The following is a 24,908-nucleotide window of genomic DNA, read 5'->3' as shown; positions in this document are numbered from 1 at the left end:
TCTGGAATCATTTTTGGTGGGAAAAAGAAAGTTTATCTTCAAACTATGTAGAATGATAATTGGGGAAATTTTTGTATGTTTGGATGGTTAAAGACTCAAAATGAATTCCGTCTAAATTATTGCAAATGTTCTGATAGAAACATGCTTGGTCATTTTCCATAAGCTATTTACTATCAGATATTGAATTTCAACATTTCAATGAAACAACCATTGGAAATGGCATTATACACCCGAACAGTGAATTTGCAATCATTAGTCATCCAAAAATGTATGATTTGACGAAACAACATAATTGTTAAAATAAAAGCTTTTTGTCTTTTTGTACATTGAAAATTTAACAAAATTCCAAAGATTTTTTAATTAATCCTAGCATGCCAACAATGATTCTAAACGCAGGAGAATGTATTTTAAATTGATTTCATTTGATTTCACTTGAAATTCCATTACAAATTTGAACTTTTTAAGAAATAATATTTTTTGTCCCCTTTCAAATTTAAGAAAAAAACGAAAACGAAGTTGACTTTATAGCTGTCGGCAACCATTGCTAGTACCAACCACTAGTGTCTTCCTTTTTATCTACAAGGACTTCGCCGCCCTGGGCTCCTAAGTGTATGAAAGTATGGCACGGAGCGACGGCGCCGAATACCCATATTTACACAAAGAATTTTAGAGCGCCCGCCGCGGGATTCGAACCGGCAACCTCTGGATTGTGAGTCCAGAGCGCGGTCCGATTGATCCACACGGTCGGGTCCAAATTTAAGAACATCTAGAAAATCTAGAAATTGAAATGAATGAGAAATTTATGAGAAATTGTTGAAATTAAAGAATATTTAAAGTTTGAAATATTTATGAAATTCGAATCATTTAGTAAAATTGGATAAATTAAAATTAGGCAGAAGCAATTATTTTTTGAAATTTATGTCTTTCGACTCTGAACAAAGTCGAGAGGGGGGAGGAGGGTCAAATTTTTTGCATTTGAATGAAAAAAGTGTTTTAAAATGCATTAAACACCTGTCAAGTTATTTTGCAATCATAAGTTCCCAAAATATCTAAGCATTGACGAAAATTTTATTCTTGAAAGAAAAAAAAGTTTTTGCGGTGCTGAACATTGTAATTTCATAAAAGTTCAACATATTTTTAAACGAGCTCAAACAAGCTAAATATGATAATCAATGCAGAAAGGGCATTTCAGATTGTTTTGTGTTGATTAGAGCACTATTTTCATAAAAAAAATCAGTTTTATGAAAAAAATAATATTTGCTTATATATTGAAGAAATTGAAAGAATCAAGAAATTTAAATAATTTAATGAAATTTAAGGGCATTTCAAGGAATTGACGAAATTTGAGAAAATTAAATATATCATAAAATACAAATAATTCATAAAACTCATGATATTAAAAAAAACTAACCTAAAAAATTCAAGAAAATTTTAGCAATAAAAAAGGTAATTCAAGCGTACATTATAAAGAGGAATTATTTTTGTTTTTTTAGTTCTAAAATTTCTAATAATTAAAAAAAATAAAAAATTTAAATGATACATTTTAAAAAAAATTTAGATATTCAAGAAATTCACGAAATTTCAACATAAAGTAATTAAATAAAATGAATAAAAAATAGAATTTCAATGTAATCCAATAAAATTAGAAAGCTACAAAGTAAAATTTGAAAAATGCAAGAAACAAAAAAAAATAATGAAATTTAAGTTTAAGAAGTTTGAAGAAATCAAGAAATTGAAAATTATATATTTAATTCTAAAAACTCAAGAATTTCTAGAAAATTCAAAATTCTAGATAAAAAATTAAGAAATTTAGGCCGTTTCAAATATTTTTCAAAGTTTATGTCGCCCCCCCTCCCCCCTTCAAAATTGCTCTGAAAAATTAGGGGGCAAAAAATATTTTTCCAATAAACTTCAAAATTTCCATGAAAATAGAAGTCTAATCAACTGAAAACAATCTAAAATGCATTTTTCTGCATTGATAATCAAATTCAGCATAATTGGGCTTGTTTAAAAATGTTTTGAATTTTTATGAAATTCCAATGAACAGCACCGCAAAATATTTATTTTTCGCAAAAAATAAAATTTTCGTCAATACTTAGATATTTTGGAAACTAATGATGGCAAAACAACTGGACAGGTGTATAATGCATTTTTAAACAGTTTTTTCGTCAAAATGTTGAAACCATGGCTCGTAATTTAAATTTTTATACTTTATTATTTTTTTGCCTCCCCTCCCCCTCGACTTTGGTCAGAGTCTAGGAACATAAACTTCACAAAATATTTGCAACGGCCTTAAATAATTCAACAAAATTTCGAATCGAATAATTGTGAGGGGCCAAAAAGTACCAAGAGTCGGCGCACCTGCTCAGTTATTTCTTCTCTTAGAAAAAATGTTTTGTAGAATCAGCCTGTACGAGGTTTGCTTCAACAAATTTTTTGTTGAATATAATCAACAAAAATTTTGCGTTGAAACAAACCTAGATTTTCTCAAGTCCAAAAAAGTCCTTCAGTGTTTTGAAGAAAAAAAAATGCTTTGACGTTTAGCGTTGATTCAACAAAAATAATGATTTTTGAATCAACAAAATGTTTCCTTACATAGATCTAGGATTTTTTCTCAAAATTTATTTTCCCTAAAAGAGCACTCAGCTAGAAAAATCTTAACGTAGAAATATGTACCCTCCCTGCAAAGGCTTATAAATTGATCTCAGTTGAAAGGTTCTCCAAATCTCTGAATTACAAATGTAACATCCTTGAACAAAACTGCTAAATTCTAATAAAAACACTAATTGAATTTAATTGAAAATGTTGCCTTATTTTTCTGCGTGTTTGATAAGTTGTTCGAAATATATCTTTGATCTCTAATCCAGCCCACAATAATAAATAATTGAAAAATATTTTTCTACCTCATTGAGTAACTATATAAAAAAATCAAATTCTTCAGACTATTTGGGAAACATGTTGCAATCATTTTAATAAATATTTTCCAACCAAAAACTGTGGAGGCCATCATGATAAAAATGTAGTACTTGAACAATGTTTGATTTTTTTCAGTATTTACGTATTTTTGTAACAATTTATAGTACTCGAAAAGCGCGATAAAAAAAATGAATTCTAGAACAATTCTTTGTAATTAGTTATAGTACTTGAATACAAAACTCTTCAGTTTATTATCAGTAATACGTATCTAATACTTGATGAAACATTTTGCAACTAAACATTGTGGGGATCGTCACGATAAAAATCTAATTCTGGATCAGTATATTATTTTTGTTGTATCTTATGTATTTTTGTAGTATTTGATTGTTTTAAAAAATATGTTTCTAATACTTCGATGCCTCTGTGTTCTCTTATGCTAACAAGATTGGAAAACCTGCAAGCTTGGAACAAGTGAGCACAGAGATATCGACAAAATGCAACATTTTGCAATCAAAAACTTTGGCAGTCATTGCTATTAAAATCAAGTTCTCGAACAATGTACGATTTTCACTGTATTTACGTATTTTTGTAAAATTTTGCCGGGACCGTGGTGTAGAGGCAAGCGTGGTTGCCTCTCACTCAGTCAGCCTGAGTTTGATCCCAGAAGGTCCCGGTGGCATTTTTCGAGACGAGATTTGTCTGATCACGCCTTCCATCGATTGGGGAAGTAAATGTTGGCCCCGGTCTAACCTGGAGTTTAGGTCGTTAGCTCAATCCAGGTGTAGGAGTCGTCTCCCTGGGTCCTGTCTCGGTGGAGTCGCTGGTAGGTAGTTGGACTTACAATCCAAAGGTCGTCAGTTGGAATTCCGGGGTGGATGAAGGTAAGGTGTAAACAGAGGTTTGCAATTGTCTCAACAATCAAGCCTTCGGACACCTAGTTTCGAGTAGGAATCTCGCAATCAAGAACGCCAAGGCAATGCTGTAGCAGTGACCCCCTTGACTGATTTGCAAGAACTTCATTCCCCCCCCCCCCCACCCTCCTTTATTTTTAAGTTATTGGTATCAATGCAGAAATATAATTACATTTTTTTAGGTTTGCAAATAGATTACAATTTTCATAACAAATTAAATTGTAAAATATGCAATAAACTGTAGTAGGATTTGAAAACTTTTTTTTTATTAAAAAAAAATTACTGACATTTTGACAGTTTCGCAGGTTTGAATTTGATTGATTGGTTGTTTATTTGATCATTTTTTCTTCTTTTCGTTTAAATTACAATAAATAAATTCAATTGTAAAATATGTACAAATATAAAAAAAATAGCTGTGGCAGAAGACAAATTACTCTAAAAAAGTTAAGAACTCAAATAATATTTGAATTTTTTTTTTCAATTTCCAATAATTTTTCAAAAAATTGTTCTTGTTAAAAAGTGTACAAAAATCTCGTAGAAACCAACAAAAAAACAGTAACAAAAAAATTACAAAAAATTTACAAAGTTTAAAATAAAAATGCCTGAGAAATATTAAAAAAATCATTTAATTATCTCAAAGCATGTCAAAATTATCAGAAATTGGAACTTTAATAATTATCTTTTTAGAAAAAATTAATGTTGTTTTTACTAATCACAGAAACTGAAAGTTGCAAAGTATGTGTCAGATAAAGGCATTGAATTTCTATTGAACCTTCATTCCCCCCAGGGGGGAGTTCCTCATTGGTTGAGAAACACTGCTGTAGAGCGAACAATTTATTTATTTTTGTAAAACTTTGTAGTAGGTGCTTGAATACAAAACTCTTCAGATTATTTTAGAAATATGTTTCAAACACATCCTAGGATTATTTTAGAAATATGTCGCACACACCGCACATCCTAGAAAAGTCAGCTCATTATTGTATTACTTTGCCTTATTTTCATTTTTAATTCGATCTGAAATCAGTTTGCGTCCATAACCAGGGGGCTCTGGAATTATGAGCTTTTGGTGTGGGGAATTGTGGTATAAAAAAATATTTGAAGAAACATGCTCGAATCAAAACTGTGGAAATCATCGCGATAAAAATTGAGTTCTAGAACAATCTTTTGTAGTAAGTTATAGTACTTGAACACTCGATGAAACATTTTGCAACCCAAAACTGTGGGGTTCATGTCGATAAAATTCGAGTTCAAGATAAATTTTTGATGTTTAACTGGTTTTTACGTATTTTTGTTATATTTTGTTGTACTTGATTACAACACTCTTATGATTATTTTAGGAATATGTATCTAACACTTGAGGAAACATTTTGCAACTAGAAATTGTGGGGGTAGTCACGATAGCAGTTGAATTCTTGAACAATTTTTGAATTTTACTGTATTTTACGTATTTTTGTAATATTTTGTAGTATTTGAATATAAAACTCTTCAGATTGCTTTTGGCATATGTTTCCAACACTTGATGAAACAATGTTCAACCAAAAACTTTGGGGTCATTGCTATAAAAATCAGATTCTCGAACAATGTACGTTTTTTACTGAATTTACGTATTTTTGTAAAATTTTGTAGTACTTGAGTACAAAACTCTTCAGATTATTTAAGAAATATGTATCTAATACTTGATGAAACATTTTGCAACTAGAAACTGTGGGGGTAATCACGATAACAGTTGAATTCTAGATCAATGTTTGAATTTTACGAATTTTTGTAATATTTTGTAGTGTTTGAATACAAAACTCTTCAAATTGCTTTTGAAATATGTTTCCAACGCTTGATGAAACATTATGCAACTAAAAACATCGGGGGTCATTGCTATAAAAATCAAGTTCTCGAACAATGTACGATTTTTTGAAGAATTTACATATTTTTGTAATAATTTAAAGTACTGGAATACAAAAATCTTCACAATGTTCTTGAAATAATAATTGAAGATTTTCACATCAGAAGTAATATAGAATCAACGGCATAATTATTGGTATCACGTTCATGCGACGCAAAAGTATGCCTATCGCCTTGCTGGCAGCACGGTGCACACGGCGAGAGAGAATAGAGAGAGAAAGCAACGCACGGGGAGAGCGAAATCTAGTAAGCGCAAAACGACAAAAATCGGAGCTCGGTCTTTCTCTTAGCCCTTAAGCTCTTGAAGCTGGTTATGGCGAAATGACATTCCGCGCTCCGTCTAATGACAGTTGCGGAAATTTTTATCGTCACTAAATTATGTAATTAAAGCGAAAGAAAATTTCCATGAACTTTAAAATGCCATAATTTAAGCTTAAATTATAGCAAGACCTCTCTCTTCGAGTGCGGTGCCTGTGTGGACGCTCAGTCCTGTTTTTTCGTGTTATTTTCTGTCTCTTTTGTGTCGCTGTTCGAGTGCATGCGGTGTTTGGTCATTATAATTAAATAATGGCATCAGTAGTGCGGTGCCTGTGTGGACGCTCAGTCCTGTTTTTTCGTGTTATTTTCTGTCTCTTTTGTGTCGCTGTTCGAGTGCATGCGGTGTTTGGTCATTATAATTAAATAATGGCATCAGTAGTGCGGTGCCTGTGTGGACGCTCAGTCCTGTTTTTTCGTGTTATTTTCTGTCTCTTTTGTGTCGCTGTTCGAGTGCATGCGGTGTTTGGTCATTATAATTAAATAATGGCATCAGTAGTGCGGTGCCTGTGTGGACGCTCAGTCCTGTTTTTTCGTGTTATTTTCTGTCTCTTTTGTGTCGCTGTTCGAGTGCATGGGGTGATTGGTCATTATAATTAAATAATGGCATCAGTAGTGCGGTGCCTGTGTGGACGCTCAGTCCTGTTTTTTCGTGTTATTTGCCGTCTCTTTTGTGTCGCTATTTGCGTACATGGGGTGATTGGATTTCTTCTTCTTCTTTTTTCATTTATTTTTTGTTCGCGCGTTCGTTGGCCGATGAATTTTATTTTTGTTCTCTTTATATAGTTTTCGATAGAAACGATCCGATTTTTGTTTTTTGAGACAAGCAAGTCGTATTGCTGGATTAAGTCCTTTCCATATCATCGAGGATCGGAAGGCACGTCGACGGATATGTTTTAAGGCTTATGATATAAAATAATTTTAATGAATGAAGCCCTTCCTACATCACCGTTGATTGGAAGGCACGCCGACGGAGAATTTCTGGAGAATCGCGGTCGAATTAATACTATATTTAAATCCCTAGATAGGTATCTTTCCGCAGCCGGCTGCCTAAGATTTTTAAAATTTCAACCGATAAACAAATTGCTCATGGTCGCATCACCTACCACAGTGAATCCTGACCTCATACCCATCTTACTAACCCCTCAAAACTCATGTGATACTTTGTCGGAGACGCAGTCGATTTGGCGGTCCCATCACTCAAGTATCGGCTAACATTCCCATCCACTTCCCCGTGTCTTACCACTGGTCGTGGCCGGCGTCGGTATTGATCAGCACGATAGGGACCTTTGAAAATTGCGAAGGGGTGATGATTGGTTCCTACTTTTCATCTGTGGTCCACGGAGCAATGTTTGGGGGTCCTGGTCAATAACGAAGTAGCAGCTACGGGTAGACACCAATGCTATGCTATGCTAATTATAGCAAGACCTCTCTCTTCCACGGTCGCCCAGTAGCGCTAAATGAAGAGGCGCTCAGCAGGCCTTGTAAAACAAACAGCGATAAATTAGTGACAAATTGGTCTATTATTATTTCGCCACTATAAAGCAAAGCGAGCGTTATCTGATTTATGCGATCGCGGAACAGGGCTTAAGGTTTCCCAGCGCGATCGCAGAAAAGCGAAGCAAGCCGTGGAAGAAGCCCTCCTCCTTCTTCAGCTTTGTGGCGACTAAATAGCGAATTGGAAATGGTGCCAGCGGTGGAGATGCCCTTAAGTGTCAAAATTTACAAAATTGACCACATTGTCAAAATTGTCAAAATTGTCAAAATTGTCAAAATTGTCAAAATTGTCAAAATTGTCCAAATTGTCAAAATTGTCAAAATTGTCAAAATTGTCAAAATTGTCAAAATTGTCAAAATTGTCAAAATTGTCAAAATTGTTAAAAATTGTCAAAATTGTCAAAATTGTCAAAATTGTCAAAATTGTCAAAATTGTCAAAATTGTCAAAATTGTCAAAATTGTCAAAATTGTCAAAATTGTCAAAATTGTCAAAATTGTCAAAATTGTCAAAATTGTCAAAATTGTCAAAATTGTCAAAATTGTCAAAATTGTCAAAATTGTCAAAATTGTCAAAATTGTCAAAATTGTCAAAATTGTCAAAATTGTCAAAATTGTCAAAATTGTCAAAATTGTCAAAATTGTCAAAATTGTAAAAATTGTCAAAATTGTCAAAATTGTCAAAATTGTCAAAATTGTCAAAATTGTCAAAATTGTCAAAATTGTCAAAATTGTCAAAATTGTCAAAATTGTCAAAATTGTCAAAATTGTCAAAATTGTCAAAATGGTCAAAATTGTCAAAATTGTCAAAATTTTAAGAATTTTAAGAATTTTAAAAAATTTAAGAATTTTAGGAATTTTAAGAATTTCAAGAATTTCAAGAATTTTAAGAATTTTAAGAATTTTAAGAATTTTAAGAATGTTAAGAATTTTAAGAATTTTAAGAATTTTAAGAATTTTAAGAATTTTAAGAATTTTAAGAATTTTAAGAATTTTAAGAATTTTAAGAATTTTAAGAATTTTAAGAATTTTAAGAATTTTAAGAATTTTAAGAATTTTAAGAATTTTAAGAATTTTAAGAATTTTAAGAATTTTAAGAATTTTAAGAATTTTAAGAATTTTAAGAATTTTAAGAATTTTAAGAATTTTAAGAATTTTAAGAATTTTAAGAATTTTAAGAATTTTAAGAATTTTAAGAATTTTAAGAATTTTAAGAATTTTAAGAATTTTAAGAATTTTAAGAATTTTAAGAATTTTAAGAATTTTAAGAATTTTAAGAATTTTAAGAATTTTAAGAATTTTAAGAATTTTAAGAATTTTAAGAATTTTAAGAATTTTAAGAATTTTAAGAATTTTAAGAATTTTAAGAATTTTAAGAATTTTAAGAATTTTAAGAATTTTAAGAATTTTAAGAATTTTAAGAATTTTAAGAATTTTAAGAATTTTAAGAATTTTAAGAATTTTAAGAATTTTAAGAATTTTAAGAATTTTAAGAATTTTAAGAATTTTAAGAATTTTAAAATTTTTTTAAGAGTTTTAAGAATTTTGAGAATTTTAAGAATTTTAAGAATTTTAAGAATTTTAAGAATTTTAAGAATTTTAAGAATACGCAATTATGCAATAGTTTCCAACTGTCAAACTGAACTGCACCGAAAAAAATCAACATGTCAATCTCAAGCGAACCACTTCACGATCCGCCATTTCGGACACCTAAGAGTGTCACCAAAGTGCCGCCAACTCCTCGTTCAGGGACAGCGATCCTGTGTCGTCCTCGCCGACTCAACCCGATCACCGGCTCCATTCACTTGCCCAGGAATTAAATTTCTCTATTTTGCAGGCAGAATTTACTGCCATTGGCAGATAGTGACCACCCGATATGCCGTCCAGCACCTTTGGGCTTCACGACGACGAAGGGCCATTTGTTAGATCGATGCCGCCACCATGGCAACGGCTACTGTCATTCCGCCATTATGGCATGGGAGGAACAGAGAAGAAGGTGCAAGCTTATCAAGATGTTTGGTTATGGGTATGGGTATGGACTGTCATCCGCATTCCAGTCGTCGAATTGTGGTTGGCCAATTTGAGGTTATGAAGGAACGAATTAACGCTCGTTGCTGGCTTAACGTCTTCATCCAGCTTAACGACGCTTAATGAGAACGCCGCTAGATAATGATCGGGCGTCATTTCTCTCCACACAGTTCGGGATTGTGTTGCTTCGACAGATCTCGATTACTCGTCACGTCTTGACAGGGTGCTAAATTGACAGTCTTGCATCCTTCAATTGTCTCGCGCAGCGACGACTCGTGATGAAAGGACCATTTATCTCACTTAACGCGCTCACTACAGCGCCGCGCAGCGGCCAAAAGCCGAAACTCGCCCCTTTGACAGATGCACGGTAAAGAGAGACGAGACAGTAATTGCGAGTTTTACCCGCGCGTAATGTGAGATGTTGATCTGGCTTCTGGAATTAATCAAATTGATACGTCAAAAGCTGAGCCGAGTTAAGGGGGGAGACGCATTATTCAGAGATGATCACGGACGGATCTAAATTGCCCTACATACATGCCATATTCATTACTTCTGCTTCGTTTTGCTTCAAGAAAACGAAGAGTTAAGCCGTAAACGCCACAACCCAGAGTCGGTTCGGACGCTGAATACGAATGCAAATCGTGATGGTTGTGGCAGATTAGAGAGATCGTTTCAGGAAAATTGGTACGGAGTTTGGCGGTGATCGCCAAAGTGTCTTAAAAGCAACGCCAAAGTGTCTTCAAAAAACAATGTTTACCTTTTTGACAGCTACACGCAACTTCGAAGCTACCCAATTTTGGGTGACAGCGCTTAGGACGTTTTTACCCAAACTCGCCAAAACATTTCAACGAGCGACTAAACTGTTGCGCGATTCACGCGATTTTCCCGGTGTAAACAAGTCTGTCTCTTTGGAATCCGCAAGCCTCACGCAGATAGCTCTCGTGTGTGACAAACAAATGTAGATTGGTCGTAAATACAGCGTGCAGGTTTGGTTCAGTGTGGGAACACGGATAGCGACACTTGCCACCAGTAATTCTACTTTGCATATCAAACGCGGAACGAATTGCGAAGAAATGCGTTGGTTTGATTGGGAAAGTTGTTTGAAAGTAGCGTTTTCCCAATATCTCTGAGAAAAAGTTCGATTTTCGACTCAAATTAGGGTAGTCCAAATCTGTCAACCTGTCAATTTATTCTATCAATCTGTCAAACTCTCTTTAAGGCGATCGCCACCAACATCTGTTCCGATTCTCACCCGCAAAGTCGGCAAACCCCAAAAACATGTGACTTCTCACATTTCAATCAAATCCGCGACGACGAATGCCATAAACCAACAAATGGCGCCCGTTCGACCGTCGTGGGCTCCTTAAAAGGAGTCGCGCGAGACCACATGCGAGTTTGGCCTTAATCACGCCAGTTCTCAGAGGGAGATCGTGTGACCCTCCCTTCTTGTAAGGGAGGAGAAGGACCTGACTTGCAGTGTGACTTACCCGCAAATTTTTATAGCACGGGAAATTTTAACTAATAAAACGAATAAAATTTGTGCATTTCCGGTCACCTTCGGTGAAAAAAGAAGCGACGATCGGTGGGCGGTACTCGACAGTTTCGGAACAACAACAATAAAAAAGACCGAAACGCATAAAAGCGCTGAAATGAAAAGTGCGCGGGAGCATAATAATTTTATGGCATGTGCGCGGCAGCGACGACGTGATTCGGCGGCTTAATGTGCGTGACACATGTGCGGTCTGAATAATTTACCAAATTTGGGTGGAATTAAAGCGTAAGTTTGACTCTTTTCCAGGAAGCGTGTTGGTTGTCAGGCTGCTGTCAGATTACACTGTTAATTAAATTAACCCGAGAAATTTAAGAATTTTAAAAAATTAAGACTTTATGAATTTAAGAATTTTAAGAATTTTAAAAATTTAAAAATTTTAAGAATTTTAAGAATTTTAAGAATTTTTAGAATTTTAAGAATTTTAAGAATTTTAAGAATTTTAAGAATTTTAAGAATTTTAAGAATTTTAAGAATTTTAAGAATTTTAAGAATTTTAAGAATTTTATGAATTTTATGAATTTTATGAATTTTAAGAATTTTAAGAATTTTAAGAATTTTAAGAATTTTAAGAATTTTAAGAATTTTAAGAATTTTAAGAATTTTAAGAATTTTAAGAATTTTAAGAATTTTAAGAATTTTAAGAATTTTAAGAATTTTAAGAATTTTAAGAATTTTAAGAATTTTAAGAATTTTAAGAATTTTAAGAATTTTAAGAATTTTAAGAATTTTAAGAATTTTAAGAATTTTAAGAATTTTAAGAATTTTAAGAATTTTAAGAATTTTAAGAATTTTAAGAATTTTAAGAATTTTAAGAATTTTAAGAATTTTAAGAATTTTAAGAATTTTAAGAATTTTAAGAATTTTAAGAATTTTAAGAATTTTAAGAATTTTAAGAATTTTAAGAATTTTAAGAATTTTAAGAATTTTAAGAATTTTAAGAGTTTTAAGAATTTTAAGAATTTTAAGAATTTTAAGAATTTTAAGAATTTTAAGAATTTTAAGAATTTTAAGAATTTTAAGAATTTTAAGAATTTTAAGAATTTTAAGAATTTTAAGAATTTTAAGAATTTTAAGAATTTTAAGAATTTTAAGAATTTTAAGAATTTTAAGAATTTTAAGAATTTTAAGAATTTTAAGAATTTTAAGAATTTTAAGAATTTTAAGAATTTTAAGAATTTTAAGAATTTTAAGAATTTTAAGAATTTTAAGAATTTTAAGAGTTTTAAGAATTTTAAGGTTTTATTGAATTTTAAGGTTTTTTTAGAATTTTAAGAATTTGAAGGTTTTTTTTAGAATTTTTCAGTTTTTTTTATCTTAATATGGCTTTTATCCTGAAACGTGCAAACTGTCACATTACACCGTCAATTTATTTCACCCATTTCAATTGTTCTTTCTCCCCATTAAATTGAACTGCATGGCACGAAAAAACGGCCTAAAATTCTCAAGAGGATGCACGAAAACTCAAATCGACACCAATTCTCGACCATAAGTTGGCACCAATTAGTGAACCAAGTACTTGAGCACCAAAGTGTCATTGGGCAAGGGCGCGGATGCATTCTCGGTCGAGACCGATCCATCGATCTCAATTCACGTGATGGTCGTGATTAATGAGTGTGTTTATTCGGTGAACTTTTTTTTCTTTCTTGTTGAATACTCTCATTTTAAATCACTCAGTTTTCGTTAAAACAGAACCTACTCAGATTTGAGTAAATCGGGCATCTGTCAGATTTGAGTTATTTTCTCTCTATTTTCGTGAATTCTGAGTGAAAGTTACTTGAATCTGACAGATGCCCAATTTACTCATTTCTGAGTAGGTTCTGCTTTAAAGTGATTTGAGACAACTGTCAAAATAAGAGTAAACTTATGCGTTTTACACACTAATTTATTAAGACCTACTAAGGAAAAAATAACTCGGTACCTTCTTCACACGCAGGTAACTTTCAATCAACGTAAAACGCTTGTTCAAACAATCTCGTCCAAACAATCGCCGTGATTCAACTCTCTTTCCTCGCATTCAGCCCAATCATTCCGACACCAAAAATAACCTTCACACGTCACAACCCTGGTCCCTAGTCTTGTCTCGCGCCGCAAATAAACCTTGACGAACGACATGAAATTTGTCTGTTTACATTTCCCAATAATATCAGCAAGGTGATGATTCTTCTGCTTCGCCATAAAAAAAAACATGACCATTTCCTCCCGCAATCGCACTCGCTCCGACAATGGAGCCATAAATCGCACTCCATACAAAAAATAAAAATAAAAGACGTTACTGTCAAGTAGCGATTGCGATGAAATGGGCATTTAAATCATCGCATTTATGGTCGCCACTTTGTCGCAATAAATTGCGAATATAAATGGCACTGATTACGGCTCAATCGAAGTAGACAGGTGTTTGCGAATCTAAGGAAGCGCCATTATGGCAAACTGACAGTTTGGCAGCAACTACGGAAGCTTAAGAAATGTAAACAAGTTACCTCACTGATAACATTTCCTCGCAAGATTTGTTGATGTTAGAAAAAAGAAATTCGCCTTGGACGAAAACAAAACCGAACTTACCCTTCGCGTCGAACGGCACCCGCGAGCACCGGTTGTCCTCGGAAATGTCACACCGGAAGACGGCACCGCCGTTCACCACACCCTCCTGCAGGTCGGACGTGTCGGCCGTGGGTGCGCCTACTATGACCCTGAAAAAAAAAACACGGAGAAAAACAAAGAGAGCTAGAATTAGATCCAGAGTTGTAACTGTCATAATTGTGGAAGGGTGGGGTGACCGATGTTGGATCTTGAAATTAGCAACTGTCATGAAATGTTCACGCGGATCCGAAGTAGCTAGACTGACCCTACCCAATTTTGCGTGGGGAAGCAAGCGCGCTTGTGTAGGCAATGAATGGGTACGATCAAGAAATCGAAAACAATATAGTAAACAAGATCACTTATTGCGTCAAGTAGAGCATAAACGGCTTCCAATTGAATTGGAAGACGACTGCGTTACGACTTGTGTGATGAAATCGAATTTTAAGATGACATTTCACAACAACCCAAATTCGAAGTAAAGTTATGTTACCCAAATGTAATGCAGCTATCGCTGCACCGTGACAGCTGTCAAATCGCTTTGCACGCGCATTTACACTCAGACAAAAAACCACGCTAAATTAAAGCACAAAACGGCAATCAAAGTTTAAATTAGTGTGCGTCTAAACGCGCACAGCCGCCGTCGTCACCGCCTATTACGATTTGTTGATACAACAAAAAACGACGACGCCGGCGGCGGCTTAAGAAGAAGAAAACAAAGTTCGGCTAATTTTAGAACCGTGCGCGCGCGCCGGATGAGCGCAGTACCAATACCGTGACAGATGACTCGCTCTCTCACTCTCTCTGTCCCGCTCACACACAGGATGCACTCAGCGCGAAACGTGATACTGTGAGTAATTTTGACGTCAATGGCCGCCGACGGCGGCGTAACCTGTCAATCGCGAACGAGCTGTCAAAATTGATAATCATTTGGGGGTCTTTCTCGCTGATGGTGTAATGTGTTCCGTTTTGGGTTAGGTTCTGAGTTTCATCGATTCTAAGGGCAGGTTTTTTTCCCTCGTTGGCGGAGGAAATGCTCTTGTTTAGTCTGGGTGCTTATTTTGGTGCGGATGATTCATTTCAGTGTGTGAGCAAGGTTTATTGCGATGACGGAACGCTTGGGTGTCGTGCCCCTCGGGGAGATCTAGTTGGCTGTGCGCCACGCCACGCGGACTTTGGCACCTCTCGCGACTGACAGGTGAACGGTCAATGTGTTTTTTTTTTTTGGGCGATTTGGCAGCCTGACAGATGAGTCAATCGGGGAAATGTGAACGAGGTAGAGCACACTTTTTGACACTTTTAACACCGATTTCTTAACCTTGCTTTGATTGATCTAGGTCAAACTGTCAGAAATTGTATTGTTTACTTAAACGAATTCGCAAAAGTAGATTCCGCTACACGAATCTTGATCGAACTATATAAAAATAGTTTTATTTACATTAAGCTTTTTTCAGAAATCACTCAACCTTGCCTGGGCAAATCTTGACCTAACTGTCAAACAATATTTTTGATTTTTTTTTCATTTCAAATCAAAACAAACCTCAAAATACTCAGAAATTATGCCATTTTGATAACTTTAACTCAAAACAGGAGCTGTCAAACGACCGCCAAAGTAATCTTTCTAATCAAAACGTAAACATAAACAAACAATCAAGTGCTCGTGCTATAATTGGCCCCGCTCAATCGATTATGAATTGGCTCAATCGAAATAAATAATCACAGCCGATAATACTCAAAGCGCCGCCGCCAGCTGTCAGATTAGCCGCCACCAAATGTAAACAAACAACGGGAAGGGTGACCACCCGCAGTAAATTCAGCCCTAATCGCCGTCACTTTCCATGATCGAAATGAAGTGCTAAACGGTCGACGGGTCGTTAAATGGTTGCATTTATCAAATTGGATCAAAATTTGGGGTGTAACATCTTGAAGGGGCTCGAAAAGTTGGAGGTTTTTGAGGAACTCAGACGCAATTATGCGATGCACTTCACTTAATTCAGAAAATAATAAGGAAGGGGACTCGAGCTATGGATTCCCCCTTTCTTCAAATTTTCATGAAAAACGGCCGTCAAATCTTAGCAGGCCGTGGAAATCGCAGCGGGCCATGATTTACGGACTTCCCCCGTGACTTGTGGTCGACAGTTATCGAAGAAAATTCCCTTGTTTATTTGTGGAAACACGACCAACCGTACTCTTCTGTGATTGGGTTGTAACTGTAAGGAAAGTAAACAAAAACATGTGCTCCATGTGAGTGACTTTTACAACAAAAACAATGTTTTAAAACACCAGGAAAGTAAAGGTCGGGACAGAGGCTCCACAGCAAAGTTTATTGTGTGCGTGTCGCGCGAAGCCTTTAATTTTTCAATATTTATTTATAAAACAGAACGAGCGAAGGAGAAGGAGAGCTTTGTTTACTAAACATGAACGAACACATGTGACGGCTAGATGCCAGAAGCAGCGTGACGTGGCAACTTTGTAATGTTACTACAACGAAACTAACAAATGAACAAACTACGACGAGCGTGTAATTCGTGACAGTCAAAACGTCACTTTTAACAGATCTACAAGATTCGTGTAATCCTGAGGTTGTGTGAACATTTTTTGCGAAATTAAACCAAATCTGTAAATCGACTAACCTCGTATTGATGAATCTTGGTCGAAATGTCAAAAATGTTGCGCTTTCGGAACTTACCCAGTTTTAAGTTGAAGATTGTCTTAAGAAGGAGTGCTCTACCTGTTCAACCATGATTCATGAACTGGTCACTTTTCACAGAACATCCCCCGCAATCTAAGCGGGTCCACCTACAACTTCCTCTACCTTGCTGCGGTGATTCAACTGACTTGCTCATTCTCGAAAAAAAAGTAACAAGTCAGATCGTGACGAAACAGTCTATTTCTGTCAATCTGGCAGCGATTCGTTCCGGATTTCCCGTGCGGAGATAACAAACGTCCATCACGTGGAGATTTGAAACTCTTTTCTTCCTAAAATAAATCTCAATTTATGATCCACTTTGACACACACTTCTTGGACCGACATCGAACTTGGAGTGTGATTTATGGTCTCGAGGCAGGTAGACGACGACGTCCCTTACAATACGTCACAAAGTGTGACGAAAGTTTGTGTGTCGAAATTCTGACGCCCACATGGCTAGAAATTATTGGGTCGATTGCATTTTCGACCTTCTTTCACAGTTTCATGCCGCCAGATGACGGACGAGAAAGTGACTAGAGAATTAGGTTTTTTTTTCTAATTTTTATTTTGGGACGTCAAACTTCCTGTTGCACGCCGCCGCGGGTATAATCAATTCTTGATGAATTTGATGTAGTCGGATCTAAAAAGCGAAATTTTCACTGCTAATGGCCACTTCCTGCGGTTTTCCAATCGTTGATTGCGAGTGACATATGGCGAACTGTGGGCAGCAGTTTTTTTGGATCTATGCGGCGATCGTTCAAATTTGATGGTCTTTTTATGTTCGAGCGACATTTGGGGGGATTTTTTGTCTCGTAAAAAGTGGCTGCAATCTACTGAACCTGATATTAATTAATCTTGGCCAAACTGAATATTATCAGTTTTATTTACCAAAAGATATGGCAATTAAGAAATCTATTCAACTTTACGTAAAGCAATCTTGGACAAATTGTCAATGTTGCTGTCAGAATTGTCAAAATTGTCAAAATTGTCAAAATTGTCAAAATTGTCAAAATTGTCAAAAGTCAAAAGTCAAAATTGTCAAAATTGTCAAAATTGTCAAAATTGTCAAAATTGTCAAAATTGTCAAAATTGTCAAAATTGTCAAAATTGTCAAAATTGTCAAAATTGTCAAAATTGTCAAAATTGTCAAAAGTCAAAATTGTCAAAATTGTCAAAATTGTCAAAATTGTCAAAATTGTCTAAATTGTCAAAATTGTCAAAATTGTCAAAATTGTCAAAATTGTCAAAATTGTCAAAATTGTCAAAATTGTCAAAATTGTCAAAATTGTCAAAATTGTCAAAATGATCAAAATTGTCAAATTGTCAAAATTGTCAAAATTGTCAAAATTGTCAAAATTGTCAAAATTGTCAAAATTGTCAAAATTGTCAAAATTGTCAAAATTGTCAAAATTGTCAAAATTGTCAAAATTGTCAAAACTGTCAAAACCGTCAAAATTGTCAAAACCGTCAAAATTGTCAAAATTTTCAAAATAAAGAATTTTTTTTTTAATAATTTTAAGAATTTTAAAAATTTTAAGAATTTTAAGAATTTTAAGAATTTTAAGAATTTTAAGAATTTTAAGAATTTTATGAATTTTAAGAATTTTAAGAATTTTAAGAATTTTAAGAATTTTAAGAATTTTAAGAATTTTAAGATTAAAATAAATGGCTTAAGAATTTTAAGAATTTTAAGAATTTTAAGAATTTTAAGAATTTTAAGAATTTTAAGAATTTTAAGAATTTTAAGAATTTTAAGAATTTTAAGAATTTTAAGAATTTTAAGAATTTTAAGAATTTTAAGAATTTTAAGAATTTTAAGAATTTTAAGAATTTTAAGAATTTTAAGAATTTTAAGAATTTTAAGAATTTTAAGAATTTTAAGAATTTTAAGAATTTTAAGAATTTTAAGAATTTTCAGAATTTTAAGAATTTTAAGAATTTTAAGAATTTTAAGAATTTTAAGAATTTTAAGAATTTTAAGAATTTTAAGAATTTTAAGAATTTTAAGAATTTTAAGAATTTTAAGAATTTTAAGAATTTTAAGAATTTTAAGAATTTTAAGAATTTTAAGAATTTTAAGAATTTTAAGAATTTTAAGAATTTTAAGAATTTTAAGAATTTTAAGAATATTAAGAATTTTAAGAATTTTAAGAATTTTAAGAATTTTAAGAATTTTAAGAATTTTAAGAATTTTAAGAATTTTAAGAATTTTAAGAATTTTAAGAATTTTAAGAATTTTAAGAATTTTAAGAATTTTAAGAATTTTAAGAATTTTAAGAATTTTAAGAATTTTAAGAATTTTAAGAATTTTGTTTACAAAAAGTGCTACCAAGGAATTCACTCAACCTTGCACTGAAGAATCTTGGTTGAACTGTCAAAACAATTGTTTTGGTGGAATACACGCTCGTAGAAGTTTGTACAATTTTCAGCTGCTTAACATTTTCGGGAAATCCCAATAAACAACAACTTCCTAGAAAGACTTTGTGATTTGGACAAAACTGTAAAAAAACCATTCAAATCGCGTTGGATGAATTATTGTCACACCTCCAAGGGGCCACCCGCACCTTCCGAAACACCCAACACCGGGAAGCCGGTTTCCTTTTCTTTCCTCCGGCAACGACCACCGCCGTGTCAGGTTTGACGTTTCACGGGCAAACGATATGACTGCGGCGATGTTGATGATGATGTTAATGGTGGGAGTCATTAGTATGCAAATATGATTATAAGGTAAACAGTCGCACACTGCTTCGGCGGCGGCGGCGGCGGATATGCGCAACTGGTTCTAAGGTGGATTGGCTTTATAAGGGACTGACCGGCAGGCAGGGTTGCCAGCCGAAGGTGGTTGAGGGGGTGTTTGGCGATTGATTGGTCATAGAAGGTAGTTTAGACTTACTAAAAACTTTTGAATTAATTTTAATAATAAATTCAGTTAAAAATAGGCAAATCGAAAAACTGGCAACACTGTTATCAAAAAGACAATTTATTCTAAAAAAAGTCAGCTAGTCGATGGGAGTTGAAACAATTTTTTTGAAAATTTGAAATAGAAAAAAATAAAAACTGGCAGCACTGTTGTCAATTTGACAGCTGTCAAAAAAATAGAAATGTTTCAACTCTGTCTTAAAAATCGCTCTATGCCTAACCAGTCCGCGGCGGCGCCAACTTCGATTCCTTTTATTCATTCAACCCATAGTCGGATTGGCGACCAGAGTGGTAGATAATTATCACATTCAACTGCCTGCCGGTGTTTTGCTAAGCTGTATTGTTAGTTGAACCCGCTTAACGCACTGGCTAGGTCAGGTTCGCGATTGGTTCGGACAAGTCATGTCAAAACGAAACTGAGTCGGAGTGTGATTCATGAGTCGACCTCTGAAAGGTCTCGGATTATGATATGGAAACAGGAAAGAAAACAAAAGATTTTCTTGTTTTTTTTGCATCAGGTCAGGTTTGAAGGGGCAAGGTCGTGCAGAGAGATCGAAATCTGCAGATAAAGAAGGCACGAGCCATGAGAGTTTTAAAGATGGTGTCAAGGAGGAGGAGGAGTAGAAAGGTGATGTCATTTTGACAGCGTAAGCTACCTGCCGACCGGTTGGGGTGAGATTTTAGTGGTTTTGAGGGTTGAGATAATGGAGATGACGACAGGTGTGTGATAATGATGATGATATGGTTATTTTAAGCTGTTTGTTTATTGGATGAGTCTTGAATGTGGCTTGAAATGCCGCAAAATAACCCTATTCAGTCAAGTAATAACAATTTTTGACAGTTTGACCAAGATTCGTCTTTTCAAGGTTGAGTGTATTTTTGGATTGTAGAACTTTGCATAAACAAAACACTTGATTGACAGTTTGGCCAAGATGCTTCAATTTTAGGTTAAGTGAATCATCGATTGGCAGTTTTGACAGTTTGACCAAGATTTGTCAATGTATGATTCAGCGGAGTTTTTATTGCAAAACTTTAAATGAGAAAAACTTTATTTCAGCAGTTTGACCAAAATTTGTCAATGCAAGGTTAAGTGGGTTCTTTAATCGCAAACGACCAATATGTTTAGTTCAAGGTATAGCACTTTTTTTTGACAATTGGACCAAGATTTGTCAATGCAAGGTTGAGTGTATACTTCATTTACAAAACTAACAAAAAGTTGAAAATTTTATAGCCTCATAAATCGATGTAATTATGGTTAGTCAATCAATTACTGGTTTTACCCAAATCACACCTTTTTTCAAAATACCTTTTCCAAACAGACTTCTTCAGGGGACAACTTCCAGGTACTTTTGAACTCAAAACGCCGGCGCATAGAGTTCCTCACCAGGCAGCAACCATAAATCATCGATCCTAAACAACTTCCAGGGGCCTACTCCCGGCACAAATGACTTATGTTTATTTACCTTTTCCTCATTCTCTCCCCTTCCCTCCCTTCCTCACGATCTCAATTACCTCAATTTTACACCAATTCTCGCACTTTCCGACTCCGTTTTTTTTTGTTGCAGTTTCTATTTTTGCCTTCCCTCTGAAGAAACGCAGCCGCCGCTGGTGCCAACTGCAATATTGCGACCAAATGTTGGTTTTAAATGCATTTCTCTGTTTCGCCCCAAAGTATGAGTAATTTATAACTTCTTCCTCCTCTGCTCGTTCCACTTCTTACTTGCTTGCAACAACCATTTGGGTGTGCGCATTCGCAATTGAAGAAACATGTTTCGAACATATGCGCCTTTTAAGCAGCGGTCCCTTTTTCCTTTTTTTGAGGAGAAAGAATAAGTGCACCAGTGTACCATAAAATCTCAAGAGTTTTGGCGAACGCAGAAGAGGCACTTCCGCAAACAAGCGTTTTGCAGAGTTTAACGGGGGTTGTTGATTTCGAATGTTGCCTTAATTTTGCGAATTGTTTCTAGGGGCACAGTAGATTCTTTTGAACTTTTTTTAAGTGGGGCACAAATGATGGCATTTTGCTGGGAAGATTGGGCACAAATTTTAAATAAATCTTATGAATCAATAAGTATCCAAATAATTAAATACAAATTATGCCAATGTTTGAGAACGTGTTCAAAATAATGGCACAAATGTTAGTACTTTGTAAAATGACTTGTCAGACTGGGCACAAATTTTTAAACGTTGAATAAATTCACAAAAACTTCAAAATATGAATATACAAATTATGGATTTTTTTTAGAACGCATAAAACTGTGTTAAGTTACTTGTTAGATTGGGCATAAATGTAAAAAGTTGATTGTATTCAGAAAAAAACTTTAAATTATTCATGCACAAATTATTGCAACGTTTGAGAGCGTATTCTAAATTGAGGCACAAATTCTAAAACTTTGTGAAATCACTTGTAAAATTAAGCACAAATGCTTGAACGCTATACGAAAACATTAAACTTGAAAATATTCAAGCACAAATTATGGCAATGTTGGAAAACGTACTCAAAATTGAGGCACAAGTTCTTAAACTTCGAAAAGTCACTTTTAAGACTGGGCACAAATTTTTGAACGTTGTTCGATTACACATACAGTCTCCAAAATTGAGGCACAAATTCCAAAAATTCGTAAAATCACGTGTAGGGATGAGAGCAAATTTTCATAATTTGTTCTGGTCCACAAAACATCAAAATATGAATGCACAAATTCTGTAACTTTATGAAATCACTTGTAAGATTAAGCAAAAATTCTTGAACGTTATACGAAAACATAAAACTTCAAAATATTCAAGCACAAATGATGGCAACGTTGTAGAACCTTCTTAATATTTAGGAACAAATTCATAAAATTCGAAAAGACACTTTTAAGACTGGGCACAAATTTTTGAACGTTGTTCGAATTCACATACAGTCTCCAAAATTGAGGCACAAATTCCAAAAAATTGTAATATCGCGTGTAGGGATGAGCACAAATTTTCATAATTTGTTCTGGTCTATAAAACATTGAATTATACATGCACAAATTCTGTAACTTCATGAAATCACTTGTAAGATCGAGAAAAAATGTTTGAACGTTATACGAAAACAGAAAACATCAAAATATATCAACACAAATTCTTAAACTTAGTGAAATCACTTGTTAGACTGGGCACAAATTTTTGAACGTTAAACGCAAACATAAAACATCAAAATATTCGAGCACAAATTATGGCAACGTTGGAAAAGGTACTGATAATTGAGGCACAAATTCTTAAACTGGGTGAAGTCACTTGTTAGACTGGGCACAAATTTTTAAACGTTGTTAGAATACACATAAAGTCTCCAAAGATGAGGTACAAATTCTAAAACTTCGTAAAATCATTTGTAAGGTTGGGCACAAATTTTCATACTTTGTTCTGGTTCACAAAACCTCAAAATATACATGCACAAATTGAGTAACATTGTGAAATCTCTTGTAAGATTAGACACAACAAAATGTTCAAGTACAAATTGCAACAAAGTTATGTTTAGTTGGGCACAAATATTGTAAGAATGGGCACAAATTATTAGGCATTTTAAACAAGCATTGATTCACTGTAAACAACGATTCAAACTGCTCGTCACAGCCCTAAAGGCGCGCTCTGCTCATCGACCAGTTGTGCAAATTTCTGGTCAGAACTATTTGCAGAAACTTCTTACAGCAACAACTCAGTGAGTCAATTCTTCCAACCAATAAAGTCTGGATTTGTCTCTGCGGTAAAGGGGACCGGGGTTTGAGGATCCTCAAGCAGCGCTGAAGTGCACATACTTTACATCTGTTTGCAAAAGTAGAGCAACAAGAATGTGGTGAGCTCTCCGCAGTGACTCCAAGTGCAAGCAATTGGTGAATGCATTCTCTCGTAAAACAGAATCGCGCGTTATTGAATATTAATGGCACACAAAGGGGCGTATGTGGTAGTAAGGAAGAGTGAAGTTTTAAAAAATTATTTTGAAATCACATTTTTTTAATCTTTTGCTGAATTTTTAAGTTTCGATTATACGCTTAAGAAATACAAAACTCAAAAAATCCAAAAATACCAAACCCGTCACTCCCCTAATCTTCCACAAGAACTCCCTTTCCGCTCATCGACGAAATGAAGTGGTATATTTATGATCGAAACCGCATGCATTACCAATTGCATTTCTATTTCAAATTTAGGTCAACTGGCAACACTGTTCAAATAACGCTATTCTCAGGCTGAGAATAAGTTTGCTAACAAGTTTTGGATTGAAACATGTCGAATCAACGAGAAAAACAGCGTTTTTCAAAATGTGACGTAAACGTTACATTAAAAAAAAACTGTCGTTTACGTCACTTTCCCAAACGCATCAAACCTAGCACTAACACAGTTCTAGCCGGAGGCACCGGTTTGATCTCTATCCGTTCTCGATTATGGTGAAAAAAAATGCAACTGCGCGAGGGAATCCATCATACAGTGGAGTAACTTGATGTTGTTGTTGTTGTCGGTTACGCAACGATTTCACGATCTTGATCGGCACTGCCTCGAGTGGATGTCAATTGAGGGGTGAGCACACTTGCAAGTTATGGTTGGGTTTGAATTTTATGACTTTTGATGAGCAACTGTCACAGGGTTTGATAAAGTGAACATAGTTTTCGAATTAACGGTTGGGCACAAAATCAATATGAGTGGGCACAAATTTTCAAACCATAAATCTAGTCAAAATAGTTAAAAATAAGTGGGTTCCAATTGTGGAATAGTACCTAAAGATTGTTTTATTTGGGCACAAAATCATAATAACTAGTCACAAATGTTTTTACCATGTTAGATGATTGTCTGAATTGAGCACCAAATGGAGATGATTGTTTCAGTTGGGCACTAAACCATAATAGTTGAGCACAAATGTTTAAACCATGTGACAATATAATCTGAATTGAGTACAAAACAGAAATAGCAAAAAAAGTGGGCACAAATTTAGAAATGGTACTAAAAGATTGTTTTAGTTGGGCACTAAATCATAATGGTTGGGTACAAATTTTTGACCATGTCAAATGATTGTTTAAACTAAATCAATTTCAAACTGGGCTCAAAAAACATCAATATTCGTCGAAGCTCAACAAAAATCACGTTAAATATAGCAAAAATATGTGAACAAATGTAATCATTTGTTTTTATAAGGCACTAAATCTTAAATCAAAGTGAGCTCAAAACAAATCTTTTCACTGGTGCACAAATTTTAGATAACTGTTAAAACGTAAAAAAATGGACGAATCAAGTGGCCACAAAATGTAAAACTATACAAATGCTTATTTAAGATGAGCACAAAATTATAACTGTTGGGCACAAATTTCTAAACCATGTTGAATGATTATTTGAATTGAGCTCAGCAAATTTTTGAACCAGACTATATTTTTGATTGAGTTGGGCACAAAATCATACTGATTGGGCACAATTGTTTAACCCATGTTGAATGATTATTTGAGGTGAGCACTAATTTTTTTCCAGTTAGTTTTTGGGTGCCCTCATGAAATTTTTTAGTACAAATTCAACACATTTATTCAAATTGAAAAATTCCATATGCCACATCAGATCAACGTCCTCCTCAGCCAAAGAAAAAAAAAAACAATAAAATCGATTGCACAT

At 34.3% G+C, this 24,908-nt stretch overlaps 1 protein-coding gene across 3 annotated transcripts in view; it reads right to left on the bottom strand.

Moving 5' to 3' along the window:
- LOC120424021 (integrin alpha-PS2) overlaps positions 1-24,908 on the bottom strand; it is a 102,298-nt gene that overhangs the window by 61,405 nt on the left and 15,985 nt on the right. For all 3 annotated transcript variants that reach the window (XM_039588036.2, XM_039588037.1, XM_039588038.2), the window contains exon 3: positions 13,673-13,800. In XM_039588036.2, coding sequence (XP_039443970.1) covers positions 13,673-13,800 — 128 coding nt within the window. The remainder of the gene's footprint in view (positions 1-13,672; positions 13,801-24,908) is intronic.

This window comes from Culex pipiens, chromosome 1, assembly GCF_016801865.2.
Source record: "Culex pipiens pallens isolate TS chromosome 1, TS_CPP_V2, whole genome shotgun sequence".
NCBI lineage: Eukaryota > Metazoa > Arthropoda > Insecta > Diptera > Culicidae > Culex > Culex pipiens.
Note: the sequence above shows the minus strand (reverse complement) of the source record. Positions and strands in the feature narration are given on the sequence as shown.